General features: G+C 36.6%; 1 protein-coding gene across 1 annotated transcript in view; it reads right to left on the bottom strand.

The window, feature by feature from the left end:
- The window catches only part of FRMPD4 (FERM and PDZ domain containing 4), a 292,960-nt gene that overhangs the window by 5,690 nt on the left and 266,525 nt on the right, over window positions 1-20,745 (bottom strand). Inside the window, exons 6-14 of the mRNA XM_014875833.2 lie at window positions 15,523-15,627; window positions 14,241-14,348; window positions 11,142-11,273; window positions 8,956-9,075; window positions 8,104-8,240; window positions 6,753-6,879; window positions 4,314-4,403; window positions 3,536-3,718; window positions 200-338 (exon numbers count right to left, since the gene is read on the bottom strand). Coding sequence (XP_014731319.2) covers window positions 200-338; window positions 3,536-3,718; window positions 4,314-4,403; window positions 6,753-6,879; window positions 8,104-8,240; window positions 8,956-9,075; window positions 11,142-11,273; window positions 14,241-14,348; window positions 15,523-15,627 — 1,141 coding nt within the window. The remainder of the gene's footprint in view (window positions 1-199; window positions 339-3,535; window positions 3,719-4,313; window positions 4,404-6,752; window positions 6,880-8,103; window positions 8,241-8,955; window positions 9,076-11,141; window positions 11,274-14,240; window positions 14,349-15,522; window positions 15,628-20,745) is intronic.

Raw genomic sequence — 20,745 nt, 5'->3', positions numbered from 1 at the left:
GGTTTTTTTAACCATGAAGATGCTATCATCAGCTGGGTATTGGAACATTATAAAGCTGAATGGAATACTGTGGTACTAGGTCTGAGCCAGAAATCAGATCTCATTTAACACAGCCTTCTATCTATCTGGAGGGTCTCTGGCTTAAGTTGACTTCTGCTTTATACACTGGACCATCGTTAACATACTGTGAGATAAATACCTGTGTCTCTGCTCCCTGCATTTTTCTTGTTGGCCATGTTAAATATTGAACGCCTTGAGTCAACCAGCAGTCTGTAGTATCCAGCTGTTAGGCAAGCAAGATTCATTGCATCTGATGACTCCATCAGAAGAGTAATAGGCTAAGAAGAATACAATCAAGTTAAGGCTGTTCCTCCTCAATTTGTTTGCCTGTTGACAATACTATTACATCGAAACAAAAGTAATTACATCATGAGCACCACATTGAAAAGTACATGTGAGAATTCATTTTCCTCACTACCAATATCAAACAGTATAAAAGGTTTAGTCAAGATGGGAATTGTAGTAAGGTAGAAGTCCAACTAAACATCTTAACAACTGATTGCTCTCTTTCTGAATGAAGCTGCTCCATCTTTTTCTTGCACAGAAATCTTACTCTGGCAAAAGCTCTATTTAACGTTACTCTGAATCTGCCACAGGTGAAGAACCTGGTACATAAGGTGCTGGAGTCTTGCAGTTGTATGGGAATCTGCTGCATCCTAGAAAATGTGGTGCACTAAGTATATGCAAAGGAGCATGACGGGAAGCTAGCAGTCAGGGAAAGTTGAGGTTCATAAAATACAGCAGTCAGGTTAAAGCTATCATTACACCGCAAGACAGGCACTGGTTAAAAGATTTCAGTGTTTGTGGCCTGACAAATAGTGAACAAATAAGCAGATAAACAGAGACAAAGAGATAATAGAAAGATCAGCAGAATGGTGACCAGCAAAGAAAACAAACACAAAACACTGTTAAAAAAAAAAAAAGAGTCCTAACAAAAAGTGAGACCTCAGACCTTTGGAAAACTATGGCTGCCAGGACAGCAAGCATCAGACTCAAGACATCCATGTGAAACATACTTTAATTAATTTTTCTTTTGCCAGTATGTATTCATTTTCTTGCCTAAAAAATTTGTTCGTCTCTACAGCTTTTAATACCAAAAGCTATTCTCCTCAAATGTAATTTATTAAGGTGGCTAGCCTCTAAAAGCCCTAGACAGGAAATAAAAATGAAGCCCTTACCATGATGCATAGCTAGAAATTAGACCATAGACAACCCATCTTATCACTCACAGTTTGTAGTGACTCATAGTATGTGGACATTTGTGACAATTTATCATAACTTAACATGCAGAGCCCACTATCACAAGACAGATGCAAGGACCTTTATCATTCATTCCAGGAGGAATGTCACACACAACAAGGATTGCTCTTCAACCTACTCAACTCCTTACTAGTAAAAAGACAGCTGATTCTGATGGAAGCTATGCCCAAAACATAACTGATAATCACAGCTTACTAACAAACTCACAATAGGTCTGATGAGTTTTTAAAAGCCTGTGCTACAGCATCTTAGACCACCATGTTCCACATGCCCTGAACATTGTATAAACTGTATAAACTGTTTTCATCAACTTGGAAAAATACATGAGGTTTTTTTTGTTTTTTTTTTTTTCTTTAACCTATTTTTGCTACAGCTTGAGCTTCTTTTCAATACATGCTTCTTTCAAGGTATTCAAATATAGCTATTATAGTTACTATAAGTTATTAAACCTACAGTGGATTAATTAATCTCTATTCTTTTGAGCAACTACTAAAAACTGACATGTGAAATGCTACATTCATCTCAAATTTTCTGCATTGATTAGAAGAAATTAATGAACTCTGCAGAACTCTCAGACTGCTGAAAAAAATGCTGTCAAGTACTGCTAATCTGCTGAAATGTCCTGTGACAGCTAAACTTTTATTGCCTGCTTCTGTCAGTGAAACATGCTTGAGAACATATTAACATATTTAAAGAAACAAAAATAAAATAAAAATCTAAACTGTCTGTTCATTAAGAAAATAATATCATATATACTGGTACATTCAGAAGCTGGATATATGAACCTGCTGCTTGACGGTAAGTGAAAGGATGAAAACATCATTGAGAATACCTACCCGTGTGTGCCTGCATCTCCTTCACAGGACATAGTTACAAGCCCTATTTATGCCCCACGGAGGCAAGTTTTTGTCTAATTCAATGCAGAGCCTCCTAGATTTTTATTTTTTAGTCAGTCTCTCTGGGTTTAAGATCATATGTGTTGCAGTGCAAGGAGACGGGGATATGCACAATTTGCAGGAAGACAGTAGCAGTATTATAATATATAACAACATAATACCATGGTAATACATAATACTGTGGCATACGGTGCTGTATATTACATGTGAGCAGGATTTAATTTCTATATTACTTTCTCCATCTGTGAAAAGGTGATCATAGCTTTCTTACAAGAAGGCTATGAGTTTAGCACAATAATGCAGGCAAAGCAGCCTGGGTTCCTCAGGTGCTACCATTGCTAAGTAAGGTGAAAGAGCTGCTGTGTTCACCAACCTGTAAATTTCTTTTAAATTGCTGTCAAAGAGCATCTAGATTACTTTACAACAATGTTTTTTCATTACCTTAAATACAAAGAAACAGTTCCAGGTCAATGCACCTAAAGCATTCAAAGCAGAAGCCTAGTAAAATATTCCTCATGTATGCTTTTTGTGTATAGCTGGGTAAGCAAAAATAACTGTTAGGTTCTATTTATTTTAATCAAATATTTAAGTTTTAAATACAATGAGAACTCTTCCTTCAATCTCTGGTTATTCAGACTAATGCCCTGGAAAGTCTATGAAGACTTTCACTTCAAAGCCTAATAGAAACCACACTAAAAACAACCAGAACAGTGTAACATACAAAACTCCACTCATTTTGTCACTAGATGCCACACAGATGTGAAGTGTTAAGTGAGACTTTAAAGAAATTAAATGACTACAGGTAGATAATGAGCATCTGTGAATACCGAACTGGAATGATAAAGCTTAAGAAAAAACTCATGCATTCTTACAGTTTATTTAATTGCAACTATTGTGTGGTTACTTCCAGTAAACTTTATGGATATAACACTGGATTACAGGGGACACTGGTCCAATGCAGCCAGCAATTATTTAACTGTAATAATACTGTATATTACACTAGAAGGAGCTTCATAAGAAGGCCAATTTTATCATCACCTCTTCTTACCATGGAAATCCATGAAGATAACAAAGCAAGTTGCTGAGGGCCAGCTGAGAGAAAAATCAAAGTAGAATGCTGGTGCTGGAAAACACCAGCCTAGTACACTGTAGGTCCAACCTGTATTATAAATGTCCCACGAGCAAAAGAAGAGCTGAAAATGTACTCTCAGAGTACTACTGGCATGAAAATGTTCAGAACAGCATAGCTTAATCTAATTCTCCAACACAAAAACATTTTTAAAAGATGTAATATCAACACAAATCAACAACAAACTTACTTTTACATCTAAGACATGCAGTTCAACTCTAACACTGCTTTCATCTTCTGTAAACATCTCGATTCTGTTCACGTGGCTGAAGTCTGCCAGGAGAGCCACAAGGTTTGTTTTGGTGTTTATCACATGGCTGATTCCGTACCGCGGCCCTACCAACAGAGTCACTTCTGAACGCTTTTCTCCCTGCTTTACCAGAAAAAAAAAGAAAACACAAGTAAAAACCATGACAGGTACTGCATAGTGACAGAAATCACCACTCCCTTCTTTCAGTTATATAGAGTTACATTTGCATGGCATTTCTACATTAAAGATTATTATGTTTTTACTAGATAGATACAATACACAAGAGCATACTTGATTGATAATTTTAAAAAAAGTAAAGGAATTTCTTGCTGGATGTTGATTGCACTCTAGATTTTAGGTGGATAGTTAGATGGACAGACGATGAGTGGACTCTGCTTCTGTTAAAAGAAAAACTTTGTCATTAAGATTTTTCCAGACTAACAATTTTAGCATTCAATAGATAATTGGATGGCGTATTTGCTAAGAAAATGCTATCTCCAAATTCCCAGTAAAATTTACATAATGACAGATATGCTATTTTCAAGATGAAAAGAAACAAAAAGGGATTTGGTTCAATTAAAACTGATTTTTAAGCATATGACTAGAACCTAAACTTCTAAAGAAAATTATATGATCCAGCTTTAAAAAAAAAAAAAAAAAGAAAAAAGAATTAGATTAAAAAAATCAAGAGAAGAAACGTTTTTAAGAGAAATGTTACCACTAGTGTTGCCTTGAAGACACGCCCTCCATATAATCGGAGATCACTGAGGAACTTTAGATAATGCACCTTGGCTTGCAGAGCAGAGAGCTGAGGAAGGAGAAACAGGGATAAGAAGTAGTTGTGGAAATCACCACATTATAAAATTCCTAAAGAAAAGTTATTTGTGTAATATAAAGAGAATGGTCTGCAATAACAGCTCTTTGGAGCCTGAAACTAAATCTTGAACTACTTGAGCTTCAGATGAGGAGAAACAGTTTAATTCTTAAAATTAATTTCTAGCTTGTTTAGTTAAAATGCACTGAGGACTTGGGTATGGGCAGATCAGAGCATTTAAAGAACATCCTGATGTTTTAATGAAGGGAAAATGTTAAAGTACTCAGATTAAACATCTGTTCACTGAGGGATTTCAAGGCTAAGACAGCAGCTTTCCATTCATAAACTCCATCAGTTCTTAAAGGTTTATGTACCTATATAGAGAAAGAGAACAAAAAATTTGCATTTGTCAGCTATGTATTTTACATTTTGCTAGTGGTGTTTGGTGTATAATTCCAACTTGTTACTTGTTTCCTATTTTCTAAAATAACACTCTTCCACTATATTTAGCAGGTAATAAATCAGAAAGCTAAATACAGCGCATCAATACATATGATCATGTCATGTAATACATGCCAGAATTTTTTTCCTCTTTTTTTCCTCTGAGCTTAAACTACCTACTTAAAAACCCCCCAAAAAAACCCCTTGGAAATACTTTATGAGACAGAAGGGAGATAAGAAACAGTTCGTTTCACCAGTCTGAATCCAAACCTTACACTTCCCTCATGTAAACCCTTATATCGGGACTTTTAGAAGGTAATATAAAACAGTCTTGAATAATTTGCTAGTTTCATTCCAGTCACTGGATTTCTAACTCAAAATCTTATTTAATCTCAAACAGCATTTTAAGGGCCCCATCCTAAATTTTTCCTAGACAACAAGGAGGAAATGGACCCAAAGCAGGACAACTATTGGTAATGCTTTGCCCTTTGTTTCACCAGGTGTACACTTGATGCAGAAATACACAAGGGTTGTAAAAAACCAGGAGAATCCTGAGAATTACAAGCTTCCCTTCATGTGAAGGAACAGCCCAGAAATAAATCAGCTAGCTCCTGTATTAGTACCTACGAGTGAGACAGGAGGTGATGAAGAGCTCAGATGCTTTCCTTCTCAGACCTATGTCTGTGCTAAGAAAGCATGTTGGCAAACAAAGCTCAAATCAAATCATATTTCCAAAGCTCAAATCAAAAAGAATGAAGCAAACCCAGCAAAGTCTGTTTGCTGCAGGAAGGGACTGTTGCAATACCTCTTGTAACCAAGAACTGATACTGGTATCCCACTGTCTTACACCTGGCCTGCAGCAGTGATGGCTTCCAAAATAAACCCAAGTTTACACTACCAAGATAAATAATGAGCAACTGGCAAAATTTAGCTTTAGTTTCAGCAGTATAGGAGACACACAGTGCTTCAGCCTCTCTTCCTGAGGTCAAATGCAGAGAGCTATTTTCACAGTCACGATGTGTTCTGAAACCTCCAAGCAGGATTTCTGCTGATCACAATGAGCCTTAGCTCAGGCACCAGCTGTTTTGAGGTATTTTCGTTCAGAAACAAAGTGTCATGAAGCAGGATTCAGCTTATTTTATGTCTCAACTAGTCACTCATAGGTTCTTTTTATAGTCCATGAAGAGAAATAAGCATTTCTAGGACACAAGCAATCTGACCTATTTCTGGTCCCGAATGTGAGATGGGATGAATCCCTCCCTGAAAGTGCCTATTTCTCTCCATTGACTAAAAATGAGAAGATGACCTACACTAAGAAACCACATTATGGTGTCTAAGAGCAGTCTCAGCTGCATGCATGAAACAAAGGCATTTCTCAGAGACTTTGTCTTATCCGTGTTTTAACAGCAGAAGTGAAAGCTGAGTGCTAAGAAAAGCATTTTACAACAGCAAGGAGGGTCATTTACTGCAAGGACCATCATCTATCCAGTTAGATCTTGGCCAGCGAAAAGTCTTTCTCTACAGTGTAACAGAAAACAATCTGAAAAACAGCATTTATGTCAGGTGAGAGCATCAGAGAGAGAACAGAAACTTTCCTATCAAATCTGCCATTCATAGAAAGTGCTAAGTTAATTAAAAAAATATATACTGTTATCATACATGAGGTATTAACCTGGTATTAACACCAGTTCTCTGTCATTCTCAAGATAAGAAGATAGTTTAGCTGGTGCATAATTAATGATTTTTAATAATTTTTGGCTATGTTGCGCCAGCACCCGAAGTTAAATCTCTAAAAATATAGTGGCTAGGTGTTTCTCCAAAGGATTAGCTTTAAATGTGTCCCATGTCTGCCACAGTTTTGTTCTTTAAAACATATTTTCCATTAAGATGCAAATGAAATACCTTTTTGCCTGGAGGAACTAGGTTTTGATTTGCTTTGACAAGGTGGGAAAGTGCTTTCTTTATGTTCTTTTCTTTCATGCTTTGCAGCACAGCAGATGGAAGAAAAGTCTCTAATCCCCATTCTTTTCTGCAATAAAAGGCATATATTTAATTTCACATTCCTGTGATGATTATTTATCTAAAGACTGGTGACTACGATGCCAAGTGAATGATTACCTGAAAATAGAAGGAGAGTTGGTGAAGTCCGGAGTTTTGCAATAAAATGTTATTTCTTAAATTTAAACTATTTATTTCTTATGAAAAAGGTATTTCAAAATGATAAACAATCTCTCTTCTACCCCTTCCATCTCTTCAATCATGCCATTCAGAAAATATTGTTTTAGTTTAATATCTAAAGTCTATGTTAAACACCACTTAATTACATTGACAAGTATGATTACAGAATTAAAATAGGAGCTAATATAACAATGTAATGTCAGATTTAATTGTATTTTATTGGTTTCTTTTAGAATATGGAAATCAGAGCCATTTTCTTGTCATCTTTATGTTTAGGGGTTGGGGGAGGGCTGGGTCCTCCTCAAATGCAACCAGTTCACTTCCATTTACCAAATTCTTTTTCTCCTTGGAAGCACCTTTTGATAGAAGACTGACTCTTTACTTCTAAGTAACTACTTTTTCAGATTCATTAATAGGGTAGAATAGAACACTGTCTCCAATATGATGGATAAACTCTACAAGACAGAGTGTGTAGCAGCTGTTATTTCCATTCTGCAAGCAAACTAAGCAACAGCAACAAAAGTTTTAGGGCTTGGGGGTTTTATTTTGTTGAGGTGTTTTGTTGACTTTTTTTTTTAAATCCAAGCAGATATACAGATATTTGCACTTTCTAATATTTCTTTTCTGTTGTAGTTATATATATATATGTATACATACATATGTATATGTATGGTGTCTAACATAAGACAGGTGCCTACTGGAGTACTTCTGCATTTAAGAAATACTACAAACTCCAATCTATGACCCACTGTCTTCTGAAACAAGCAATAATCTGAATCTTACTATAATAATCTCTACTAAAACCTTAGGATACAGACCATATAAACTTAGATCTTAAATCACTGAAAGCAAATGAGCTAATTGTATTTACATTTATGCCCAAATAGATCATCAAATGTAAACAGACCCATAGGACAAAATGTACTACTCTTAACACACTTGAATTAAATTCAGTGACGAAGAATAAACCTAAATTGTTGCATGCATACAGACATACTAAAGAAACAACCTTAAAGAACTGACAAGTTGTTCCTAACGTTTCACTTTTAAAGAACACACAGCATTCTCAACTTACTCTATGTATTTGAGGGAGATTTTCTGAGTTTGCTTGGTGGTCACAGTTGCAATATACATTTGTAATGCAGCCAACCGCAGGGCAATGTCATATTTCAGTTCTGGTCCAAATCTTTCCTGGACCACATCGTTACAGCTCTGCCAAAGAACCAGTAGAGGGAGCATCACGTTAAAAGATTTTGCACTAAAAATAAATTACTGTTCTTTTTTTATTCTCTCTCTTTTTTTTTTTTTTAATTTTAAATTAACACTTCATGAAAAGTAACCCCTAACTCAGAATCAGAACTGTGTTTTTGCTTTCAGAGGTGTCAGATATTCGTAATATGGGCACTAATGAAGAATACCACTACTTTTGCCAAAGAGCAAAGGGCATGATTATTTTGACCTAAGCTCTCTTCAGTCTTCCTGGAGAGAAGAGCAATCCTCCATCACAACGAGTGCTTGGAGGGTATTAGTATATCAGGACTCATGATAGCAGGATTGATACTCAGGAGAACTACATTGCTTGTACATCAGTCTTCCCATCCTCCACTTTACTGGATGCTCCTTTTCAGACATCATTTCTGTCTGATATTACAGTACCATAAATAAGTATTAACTCTTCTCTAAAGCCGAATGTATTTTGGAAAGATATCAAAGCATTCCTACTTGGAGAGTCTTATGAAGAAAGAGGACCTTGCAGATGATAGAGATTTGCACATTCCCCAAGTGCACTCATTGGCTTTATGCAGTAGTAATAAAAGCCAGGATTCACTGCAACCATGCTTTTCTATGTGAAGATGTAAATTTATATATATAATAAGTGTATTTTTTTATTCTCTTTTACACTAGCAACGGCTAGGCTTTCACTTACCTGTACATAGAGATATTCAAAAGCAACTGGATCTCTTCTTAGAAGATCAATGGGATCCTTTGGGACAAAGCTAATCCTGAAAAGACATCTCATCTTATGCGAGCTTGGCCTTTGGGTCACCTAGGACAGTGCAATAATAATAATATTAGAGCTTGGGAACCCTGGCTGAGCAACAGGGTCTATAGTCTTGGGCAACGTTACCCTGCTACAGAGCCCTGTGGTACCAAGAAAAAGAATTCTGCCCAAAAAAGAGCTTTGTCATGGACTACTTATTAAGTTCTTCACCTAAGAACATCATATATATATATAACCTTGTGGAAGGACTTTTAGACTCAAACAAGCATGACTGCCTTATACAGCTCATCCTCAAAGCAACAGGAATTCACTCAAAACCAGGGTGAAATGACAGAGAAAACAGATCTTTACAAAAACCATCCAAGTGAAATGCAAACTGAGTTGAGCTTCAGCAGGACTAAAATACTCATAAACGAGAAGAGTTAGGTGTTTGAGGAGAGGTCACATTTTATTTCTTAGACTGTCTGAGAACACAGGTGAAGCCCAACTTGGCAGCTATTACTCTCACTTTCTCTTGCTTGTTTTAATCCATTAGGCAAATTGAGAGAAATTAGGTCTTTTTCCTGAGTTGTTCTGGATTAAGAGATCTACTCCATAACTTCTGAACGAGATCCAATACATTAAAAAATTAAAAAGTCTGCTTTGTGTGTTGGTCAGCAAAACTTTTTTAAGCATCTAACTCTGTAATCTGGGTATATTCACAGGAGACCACTGCCTAGGAAAGGAGTAATTGGATAAAAGGGTAACAATCCAAACCCACCATTGTAAGTCATGGTCAGCAGCAACATTATAATGACAAATTAAAATATTGCTGATTTTACAGGAACTTCAAAGAAGAAACCCTTAGAATTAATGTAGTTTATGTAACTTATTCAATTAGGCTAATGCAGTTAGAGAGTTAGGGTACTTTATAATCAAGATCTTTACTTGACAAAACTATACTTTTAAAAATGTCCAATGAAGTCTCTGTCTCGCTCAAACAATTTTCAAAAGGTCTATTTATCTCACGTTGTCTCACCTCTTTCCTAAGTATATAGACATACTCTTCACATCTTAATAAAATATCCAGATGGGATTTTGGAAAAGCTCACTAATTTGCTTTATTCTGATCTTTCTGACTTCATTGAGAATTTTACCAAGAACTTCAAGGAGATGGCTAGGCTAGGAGGACAAGTACTGAGTATTTTCGGATATTGTACAATCACTGGGTAGCTTATACCCACAAGGAAAGAATGTTAACATGGCAAAAGCAAGTGCTTAAAGGTTAGAAAATGCTAGGAAGACTGTTATCTGATAAACTAAGCTCCTTCACACCATTACACAGATTCTAGTTATAATTACAGGGATTCTGTCATTTAAATTAGGTACTTTTCCACATCTAAGAATCCATTTCTCCTTTTTCCTTCTTTTTCCAATCTCAGTCAGATTTTTTAAAATGCTAATGTTCTCCTGAAACACAGAAATATAATAGAAAATCTCAGGCTAAATAATTTAGCAAAATGATAAGCAAATAAAATCAGGGTACTCTGCTGCTAACTGTGAAGCAACTTAAACTTTGGTGACACCTCCCTGATCTAAGGAAGAAAGTCACACCAACATTTTCTGTGCCATCATCACTGAAGTGACATAACATACCTCTGTGTAAAAAAGCCAAACTTGACTTCATCAGAAAGAGGACTATTCCCTGGCACACAGATACAGATATGCATAATCAAATTGGAACAAAATATCAAAATAAGGCTTTTGAAGAAATTTGGGTGGACTGTGGTTCTCAGAATTGTTACCATGGATTTGCCAGCTGTTGAGTATGTTCACTAGCTGGGCCTCATATTATATGAAAAGGCTAGATAAGTGTTTTTCAGATTTCAGTCTGATTTTTTAAATTCCTAATATTTTTGAAAGGTCCAATAAACAATGAAATATGATGCTTTATAACAGAAAATTTCTGTGAGAACCTTATTCTTACAATCACATCTAAATATACTAGCTATTTGATAGACTGTATCAAACTATAAAGCTTGCAGCTTACTCTCTCAAGTAAGGAAAAAGATGGATAATTTACTGATTAACCCATCTCATTAATATCTGTTTTCATATACCATTACACCAACCTGAGTTAGAGTCTCTTGTTCATGTAGCAAAAGGAGTCTCGTTCCAGATCCTTCAACTCTCTGTTCCAGCATTAGGGAGAAGTGTTCAATACACTTGATGGAAAGCTTTTCTTGGAGTGTTAAGATGACATCCTAATTAACAAAGGATTTATAAAAAGCGCTTAAATTCATGCTTGGGACCCAGTTCTTCACTGCCACACACCCTGCATGCACCCAGCACAGGACAGAAGCTCAGGTTTTGGGCCCATTTTGCACAAGTTTCCAGGACATCACAACCATTCCTCAAACATCCCCAAGACGGTAATAGACATGAATGTGAGAAATATATAAATGGGATTCCTGGGAATGGACAACATTCTGTTGTGGTTTAACTTGTAAATTATATTGGTGTGGCCATTAAATCATATCTGTCTCCCTGGAAATAAAACCCATCAGCAAAGGAGAGATGGTCTTATCACTATTCTCTTCCCTTTGTCAGGGCCAGCCATCAGGCAAACAAACCAAATTTATAAGTTCAACCAAAAAAAAAATAGATTAATGACCTTTATTTGTTCTTATGGCAAAGAGTTTTTTAAAAGTTCACTTCTTGAGTTTTGGATGCTGACAGAAAAGTCAATGATGTGCAGAACAATAGCTCTAAACTGATGGACCATATCAATTTTTAGAGATTCCTGATTAGCTTTATTCACACTAAATTATGACTAAGGATAGTTCATTTGAGAATGATTGTATCTAAAATAACAGCTAAACAAACCTCTTCACAAAACCATTCAACTAATCCCTACCCTACTTCATATAACGCTTTGTAAATGTATGCAGATTATTAATATCACTTGTCAAGGTATCTTTTACTTTAGTGAATATTGTAGGAAAAAGAAATACATAATAACCCATCATTTAGAAATAGTTTCACAGTATGTTGGTGGCAAGATTAAAACATTTCCTTCCATCTGAGGGATTTTCAGATATACGTAAGTATCCAGATGGATAGGACTTACTAAGGAGATCATGACAAATTGTAATCCAAGTGTTTTAACATAATTTAGGAAGATTTATTGATCAATTACAGTGTGTTTATGGAAAATCAAGACCAAACTGGTGGAAGGATGAAAAAATGTATGTGGGAGGATGGGGACAGCTCTCTACAATGTAGAGAATATATGATTATTTATTATTATAAGGTAGCATTAATGAATTGCAAGCTATCATTCTAAATAATGGAGGCTAATATTATACTATTCTGACCAATGGGGAATTTATTACCTACACGTTAAATCTACTTTTATTTTTACTTATAAACTATGCTAAAAGACTATGGGCATAACAGTAATATGAAGCAGCATAATACTAAATATAAGCTTTTAAGGGAGGCTAGTACTGGCACTGCTTTCCACCATGAGCTCTTCAGGACATTTTAAAATATGAGGCTGAGGCACACAGCCTCTCAATTACTGCACAGAAGTTTTTGCTAGATATCCTCTTATCTGATAATATAAGAGTCAGCCCAGGTGCTATGACCTAGCAATATGGAAAGTGAGGACTGCAGGTTAGGTGCTGCTTGCACCCTCCTTTTTAAGTGGCGAACTAGTGGACTGCTAGAGGTGACAAAACCTGCATTTACCTTGACTTACCCCAGTTAAGCAAAGAAGTGACAATCCACACCCACCCACCCACACTGAGGAATATACACACACATGCAAGAATATGCCTTTTACAGCTGTGCAGGCCTCAGAATATATAATTGCCTGAATTAAATGCAAAGGAAATTATTCCTACCAACAGTCAAAATTACTACGTTCAAAGCAGGTTTACAACATCAATACAGCTAGGTAACTGAGGCCACATGGGTATCTGTGCCAATGACTTCAGATATGACATTTGGTCTGATAGTACCTGACAGATCCATGACAGAACTACTGAAAACTAATGTAATGTGATGGCCAAAGACTGGTCTTCAGGGGCAAAACATCCTGGAATAGGTTGGCTGCTTATATGCTCACAGCAGAAAATACTAGAAAGTGAGCTTGTGTGCCTTAGAAGGGTATTGAGACCTCACTAGCTACATGAGTAATGTCTCCTATTTCTTCACCAGCTAAATTTGCAAATGGACTCGAGGAATTCAGTGTCCCATGAATGTGTCCCATGGATGGAATGCTTGCATCCATACCTTCATTCAACTTATGCCTAAGGCATATATGCTACATTTATTGACAAATGTTGCATCCCATTTTTAAGTGTGAGTCTAGCATCTGTTTTACCATCAGACTGGAGTAAACTTATTTTCTGCTTAATAAATAACTCTCTTTGCTGCTCTAACTGATTGAGCATCCTGCTGTATCACAGTGAGCACAAAGGCAGCCTTTCTTCAGACATGTCTGGTTTTACAATCCCTTAATACTAACAAAAGCTGGCATCCCCAGCCTCATCAACCATTCCCACCCACGTCCCTCTCATGTCTCAGTGTCCCAGGCATGCATGCAACCATGCAGTGAGCTGAATTTGGCAACCAATCCATGTCGAAACTAGTTCCCCCAAACAGTCATGCTAGGCTGCTGCTTACCATGCTACAACAAGGCTCTCACAGACACTGATGATGCCTCTGATTTAGGAACCCACATGGAATAGTGTCATAGACATTCCCTGGCAGACTTAGTTTTGTGCCAGGGCTTTACCTTTTTATTTCTGCATGTGAAATGTGCTATGGAAAGTATAAAGGGCACTGCACTGAGGCGAGTAAATTATCACTGGCATAAGCCCATCCTAAGTTCACTGAACGATAAGCTAGATGATATTCAATCAGCAACCAACATCTTAATCTCCTTAGCTCCTGACTTTTGCTGACAAATCATGCTAGTGTTTGACAGCATATCAAAATAATACAAGTACACAATTTTGATTGTGCTCCAAGCACATTAAAATCATCACTTCTTCTTCACTGACAATAAAATACGTTCTTAGGAGCAGAAAAATGGACCAAATCCTCATAATTTCTGAACTAAGAGTCCAGCCCAAACTGAACACACCAGTAATTTTGCTTTTAAAGCATTCCAAGTAAATGATAATTACTGTAGGTCTCATACCAAGGTATAGCTAGCTTACCTTTATTGAAGTGCTGCAGTCAAAACGGAAAGATTTGGTTTGTCCATTTTCAAGATATACCTTTAGAACATTTGGCATGAAAAGAAGTGAGTTGTCCTTAACTGTTTCCTGTCAGGTAAATTAGTGAATCAGATTACAACATGCAACAAGAGAAATATAAACATTGTTCTATCAAGAAGTACATAATTCTGATGGAAAAGCAAAAAAACTGAGAAGGAAGGTGTTGGCCCAAACTGAAAGCAGAAATACCAGTGCCCTGCTAGGGTCTAGCCATGCTCATTACAGCTTCCCTCTATAGGTTTCTGTCTTGGAAAAATATAACTGTTCACATACATTTTATGTCTGGCTTGGAGTACTCTCTTTCTCTAAATACTATCTCTCTGACAATAAATATTGACTCTGAAGTTGAAACATTTTCACTGAAATAGAAAATGGATTATTGTTTCTCTGAATATAGTGAATTATTTAGTGTCTTCAATCTAAAAAATGGAAACTACAGTTTGTTAGTAAGGATTACAACCAAGGTATTTAAGATTTTCTTTAAAGGTGGATATTAAATGCTGATATATTTCATTATTTAAGAAGAGCAACAGATAAAATTGCTACCTAATTTGATGATTCATAACCAATATAGAAAAATAAAGGGGAAAAAGGAAGGGAAACAAATCTTGGGAAGTTTTGTTTGCTTCTTTTTATCTTAAAAAGCAGAAATTGCTTTAGAAAAAAAATGCAGTATCAATTTAGGTTTGGAAGAGAGTTGGCTAAAGACATCAGTGTGGAATGATGCTCTGGCAAATCATGAAAATGAGCTGGGAATTCATGTCTAAGGAGGAGTTCAGTGCCTCTCAGAGGGAGGCTGACATTGCCCGAGGTCTGGAAACAATAAGTTCAAGAAGATAAATTTTAAAGGGGTCTGTGAGGTAATCTTAATCAGTTTTCCTGACATGGTACCCCTCTTGATCTTATGGGTTTTATGAAAACAAAGTTGATCCAAAAAAAACAAGAGACAAACACTATCGAGACTATAAAGACAAATATATGTGCTATCACCACAAAATTCATTCACTAGCATCTTAATTTTCTTTTAAGGGAAAATTTTTTCATAAAATTATGAGCCTAATGAACTTAAAAAAAAGATCTTTGGAACACTTCAGAAACAGAAAAACCCTTCTCTTTGCAAGCCTGTCACCATTTTTCCTGCCATGTAATTACCTCCCTTTCCAGGCTTGAGCTGTACCTTTGGATGAAATGCTGTCCTTTCTGAGAACAGCTGAATACTCACCGACACCTGGCCATTGATAATGACTTCTTCAGAGAAGCGCACTTTGACAGGATTGGACTTCAACCTTGCCTTTTTTGCAGCACTAATAAAAGCTGATTTAGGAGACTGGAAGAAAAGATGATGACAAGATATATCACATAACTTCAAATTAAAACCTTTCTTTTCTTTTTCAATTATTCCCCCTGTTTCTTATATGCTGGGAACTCCATGCATACAGCAACATTTTGCATACAGAAGAATGGAAATACAGTCAAACCGTAATGCATCCTGAGATAATCTATATGTACATACACATACATATACATACACATTAGGAAATACTGAACACACTGAAAAATTCCTGTAGTGCTCCCACAATGACTGCTGTCACCCAACCTTGTCTGCATGTAGGGATGCTGACCAGTGATCTAGCAGTGACCCTTTCTTCACAGACTGAATGGAAAATCTTTGCACAATCTGTGTTCTACTGGATAGACATACACCCAGCTTTAGCCAAAAAGTGTCTGGGAGGTCTCCAAATGCAGTGGCTTCTCACTGTATTTGTCCACTTCAAAACACTGGTGTAAACCATCAAGAGGCACCTGCAGGCCATCAGGCTTCCCATGAAAGTATCCCCTAAACACACCCTGTGCAAGGCATGCCTTCAATATTGACATGTGGTAGCTCTTCATGGATTAGAAGTGTAGAAGAATTCCAAATTTTCTTCTGGGACCCACTTGACTTTCACCTACTATATTATGCAATGGGTTCACCTGTTTTCAGCTCCTGGAAAAAAATCTCCTCACTTGAGAAATTTGACTAACAACTCCTTTTTAGTAACAAATTAAATATCCACAGTCAATGGGATTTCCATTTTCAGCAGCAGAAGTGACGTTGCTTTATTGTCAGGTCGGTTACAAACACAGTGCTTCTGGCATTGCCTCACTTCATAACCATGATCATGGGCAAGGGAAGACTTTCTCACTTTGGCTGAAAGTTACTGGGCTCTTTTGGGCTAGATTTTGATCCATTTGTTTCATGAAAATATGAATCTATAACTTCAGAATCTTGAAGCAGAATCCTGAGAAGTGGCCTTACCACTTTTGAATAAAGACTTAAGTCATGTTGGTTTGCCTGTGAGAAATAAGCAGAGGCACAAGTGGTGACGATCAATGTGGCATGAGAGCTGTCCTTGTAAACATGGGAAGTCTTGTTACTATCACTCAAATTCTAACTCAACTACCAATCTGCAAGAGTAATGGAGCAGTCCAAGGCTATGTGCTCCTCTGCTTTTGCCTCTGTTCTCAGGTGAAATGACTTAAAAAGTTATTTTCTTGTGATGCAGGAGCCTTATTTCTAGTAATTAGCAGGAAGAAGTCTAGCTCATTTCTGCATGCCTCTAATCACATTGAAAACATGGTAACTATTACCATAGGATCAGTATCAACCAGTGAACAAGGAATGAACACTGCCACATTCTCCCAGGAGATCTCAGAGACATCCAGTAATTCCCGAGGCATAAAATAGAATCAAGAAATAAAAATAAATGCTTCTTTGCTTTCAGAGTTCATTCTTTCTTACCTCTCTAGCACATATGACCACACAATAATCAATAATTGTAAATAACAGAAAATTTAACCCCATGAACAAACTAAGCCCAGCCTCCAGATTCAGTGCTGAAAAAAATGGAAAATCCCCAGAACTTTTGAAAAAACACTTAAAAAAAATAAAAAGAACAGCGCAAAAAAAAGTAAAATAGTGTCTCAGGGTGAGGGACCCCATTGACTTCTTCAGCAAGAGGGCACAACATGGAAATGCTGAAGCACTTTAAATACTGTCCTCTGAAGATGAATTCCTAGAAAGACATAGTGTAAAATAGTACAATGATAAATATAACAACTCTAGAGATGTCTTCTCTAACTGCCTTTCTCTCCATGTAGTCCCCCTCTGCAGTGTGTAAGGGATCCCCTTACACATAGTCTATTTGGCACCCAAGTAATAGACTGTAAACTGCTGATTCCACTGCCACAGGGCAGCACAGCAGCAGGATTAGGCTACTGGCTTTCCCTTGCAAGAACATGGGGAAAAGAGTGGCTTTCACTTACTATTCTTGCTGAACAAATCTCTGTACTGTTACTTGCCCTTATTACAGATGAGTCACCAGTCTGGCCTCTCTTAATAGGCAGACTGCCAAATTTTTTCTGGATTCTGGCAAGGTTATTCCCATACAGAAAATCTGGCAAACCACTATGTGTCCCTATTGCTCTCTAGAACCTCTTTCTTTTTCTGTCTACAACCTCCAAAGTCACTTGCAGGAGGCATAAACACTTAAATTACGTTATTGCAAAAATGCAATGGGAGAGTTTGGGACAACTAAAGATTTGAACATATGTGGGTTCCCAAGAACCCCTCTGGGATGTGGGGGTTAATGAACCCATTGCACAGCCAGGGGAGCACACCATGGTCTACCATGAAACATGGTGCTTCCTTGCATTTCCACTTTTGCTATGGTGACATGGGAAGGGCTCTACCCCTTTGCCAGGCACTCTGGGTGAGCCTGGAGAAGGCTGTTTTCCAAAAAGCTCCAAACTATAAACCAGGGGCATAAGAAAATGAAACAGCTGCACCAGGTATTTGGGAGAACATTCTCCGCTGGTTAAAGCTTTGAGTAATAGCACAGCTTTTGCATTTAATTGCACCATGTCATTGTTTCTACCTCTGCATCAACTTGACACTTGACATTTTCTCTTAGGGAATAGAAGTGTTTCCAAAGGATGTGCAAATACCTAGGAAAACAGTTGGGTTTGATTGTCAGAACTTGCTTGTCTGACAAAGCCTCAGCAAGATGATGTGTAGCTCTATTGTATTTTAATGTCTTTAGGTTTGTAGAAGAATGCTATCACTTAATGATTCTCATAGTGCCAGGTTCATTTATTTCTGATGCTCTGTGTTTTAGCCAAATGGACGCCATTATTCTCAGTTAATGACCTTAAGCAGGAGGTGTTTACACTAATGCAGAACATCTATCACTGCAAGTAAAGTATTTGCATTGTCACAGACAAAAACAGCTTCATTGCAGTGACTTTTGCAAAATGAGGGCACACATTTTGACAAGGAGTCAAAATAACTCAAAACTTCCCAAACTTTACTCTGTGTGACCTAAGCCCCGTTTCCTACTAAAAGCTTAAATTTATCAGGATTTTAAATAATTTTTACTTGTTTACACATAATTAAAAGGAAAAAAACAGCTGATCATTTCAACACTACCTAGTGAAACTGCTAAGAAGAAAAATGAAGTTTTGCAAAGAGATATACTTGCAGGAAATAATAGTGAAGACTTAGACCCTACTTTGAACCCTGCTTATAGTGACTGTAATCAATGGGCTTCCCATCAGCAGGGTCAAAACACAAAATATTGCAGAGCAGACTTTCAGGAAAATTTCACTTTCTCATTTTCTAGACTTCTCAAAATTAGATCCTATATTTGTCAGCAGCATTCGAGTGGGCCATTTATTGATAGATTTTAGAAACAATACAATATGAGGGAAACTCTTTTAATGAAAATAAAAATGTCTAGTGCTTCGTGCATTTTTTGCAGGTAAGCTATAATTCGGGGGAGATTGCAAAGGAAGGTTTTTATTTGCTGAAAAAGCCCCTTTGAGTGCTCTTGCCAGCAGAGGTGGTGCAACAGGAAAACCTTTACTTATGCTCAAGAAAAAGAAGGATTTAGTAACTAGAAGAACACAGTGGAGTACTGAGATATCATAAAGAAATGGAATGACAGAAGTATAGGGCAATCACAAGGTGAAAAGAAAACCTGCTCTGTGACAGTAAGCATCAAAATTAGAAATACTACATTTAAAACTACAGAAATACTATCATTTTAAAATAGTCAGAATGTATTATGCAATAAATTTTAAGATTGTTACTTAAAAATAGTAATTAGTTTAATATAAAATATTATGTTTGCTAGAAAATAAGGAAAAAATTGCCTAAGTGCAAAGTATGTGTTGACTTTTTGGTTCACTGCTAACAGCAATTACAAGAACTAGTATTTATTGAGCAAATAAAAGGTGAGTAAGAGGAAGAATTACATTTATTAAGTGGAACAGGACATAATGCCCAAAGGCAAACTAAATATGCTAATTCATAGCTGCGAATAAGGCTGAAAAGACTACACTGGCTCACAAGAGCATTGTATAAGAGCAAGTAGGGACATGGAAGAAATAATGTGGAGAAGTTTTACTACACAGTAATTTGTGATAACCACATGGCATTGACAGATCATCATCATCAGGAGTATTTCTTTGTTAAACTCTTGGTACAAATTTAATTGCTTGAATAGTGGTCAGATCTGGGTTCTCTCTTAAAAAGTCATAAAGTCATAGACAATTGTATTTAAATATTCGCATCATTTATATTTTACCATTCTTAGATGGTAGTCGCAATCTGATCATTAGTCCCACAAACTCTCAATAAGTTTGTTGCCACAATCATTATGATCCATAAATGTTATTTATTGTAGTTTTTCTGCAACTGTTGTGTCTCAGAAGTATAACTATGTTAAAACAAGAAGCATCTCTTTCAAAACAGAAGATCCTATCTTTTTCCCCGTTGCAAAACTTAATGCACAGCAAAATTGCCATAGATCTCAGCTGGGCCTGGACTTCATCCAAGGAGCTTAAGAGATTAATCATGAAAGAAACCTATCAAATGATCTCTGCACATAAAATCTGAAAGGATATCAAACAGGAAAGTTATGTGATTTAAGTAATGCTTAAAACTTAATAAGGCAACAATCAGAATGATAGTTCATTTACAGAATAAAACAGTCAGGAATTATAATCAAATGTCATACTGACAGAAATCAAAACTCTGAACTGCTTTAACTGCTTGAGCTGCTCAGTGACCTCCTTAGGAGCACTGGTGATAAGAACCTATCAGAGATTTGTAGATTGAGGGAAAGAAAATGATAGCCTAATGCTTTGGCTTGGGCATAATTAAAATGAAATTTTAATCTGTTTTAATGTGCTTAAGCATTAAACACAACTGAATATATTTAAGCAAAAATGATCCACAAAAGTGAACTACAGAGTACTATAAATCTAGATTATGTCTACTTTCACCTGCAATCGTAAAGGATGGTTACTTAAATGCAAAATCAAAACACACTCTAAATAGCACAAATAAAACCAATTAAGAAAAAGCACTTTTGTCATCCATCTTGGCAGATATTTTTCATGC

The sequence above is a fragment of the Sturnus vulgaris genome, chromosome 2 (assembly GCF_052056855.1).
Source record: "Sturnus vulgaris isolate bStuVul1 chromosome 2, bStuVul1.hap1, whole genome shotgun sequence".
NCBI classification, from domain to species: domain Eukaryota; kingdom Metazoa; phylum Chordata; class Aves; order Passeriformes; family Sturnidae; genus Sturnus; species Sturnus vulgaris.
Note: the sequence above shows the minus strand (reverse complement) of the source record. Positions and strands in the feature narration are given on the sequence as shown.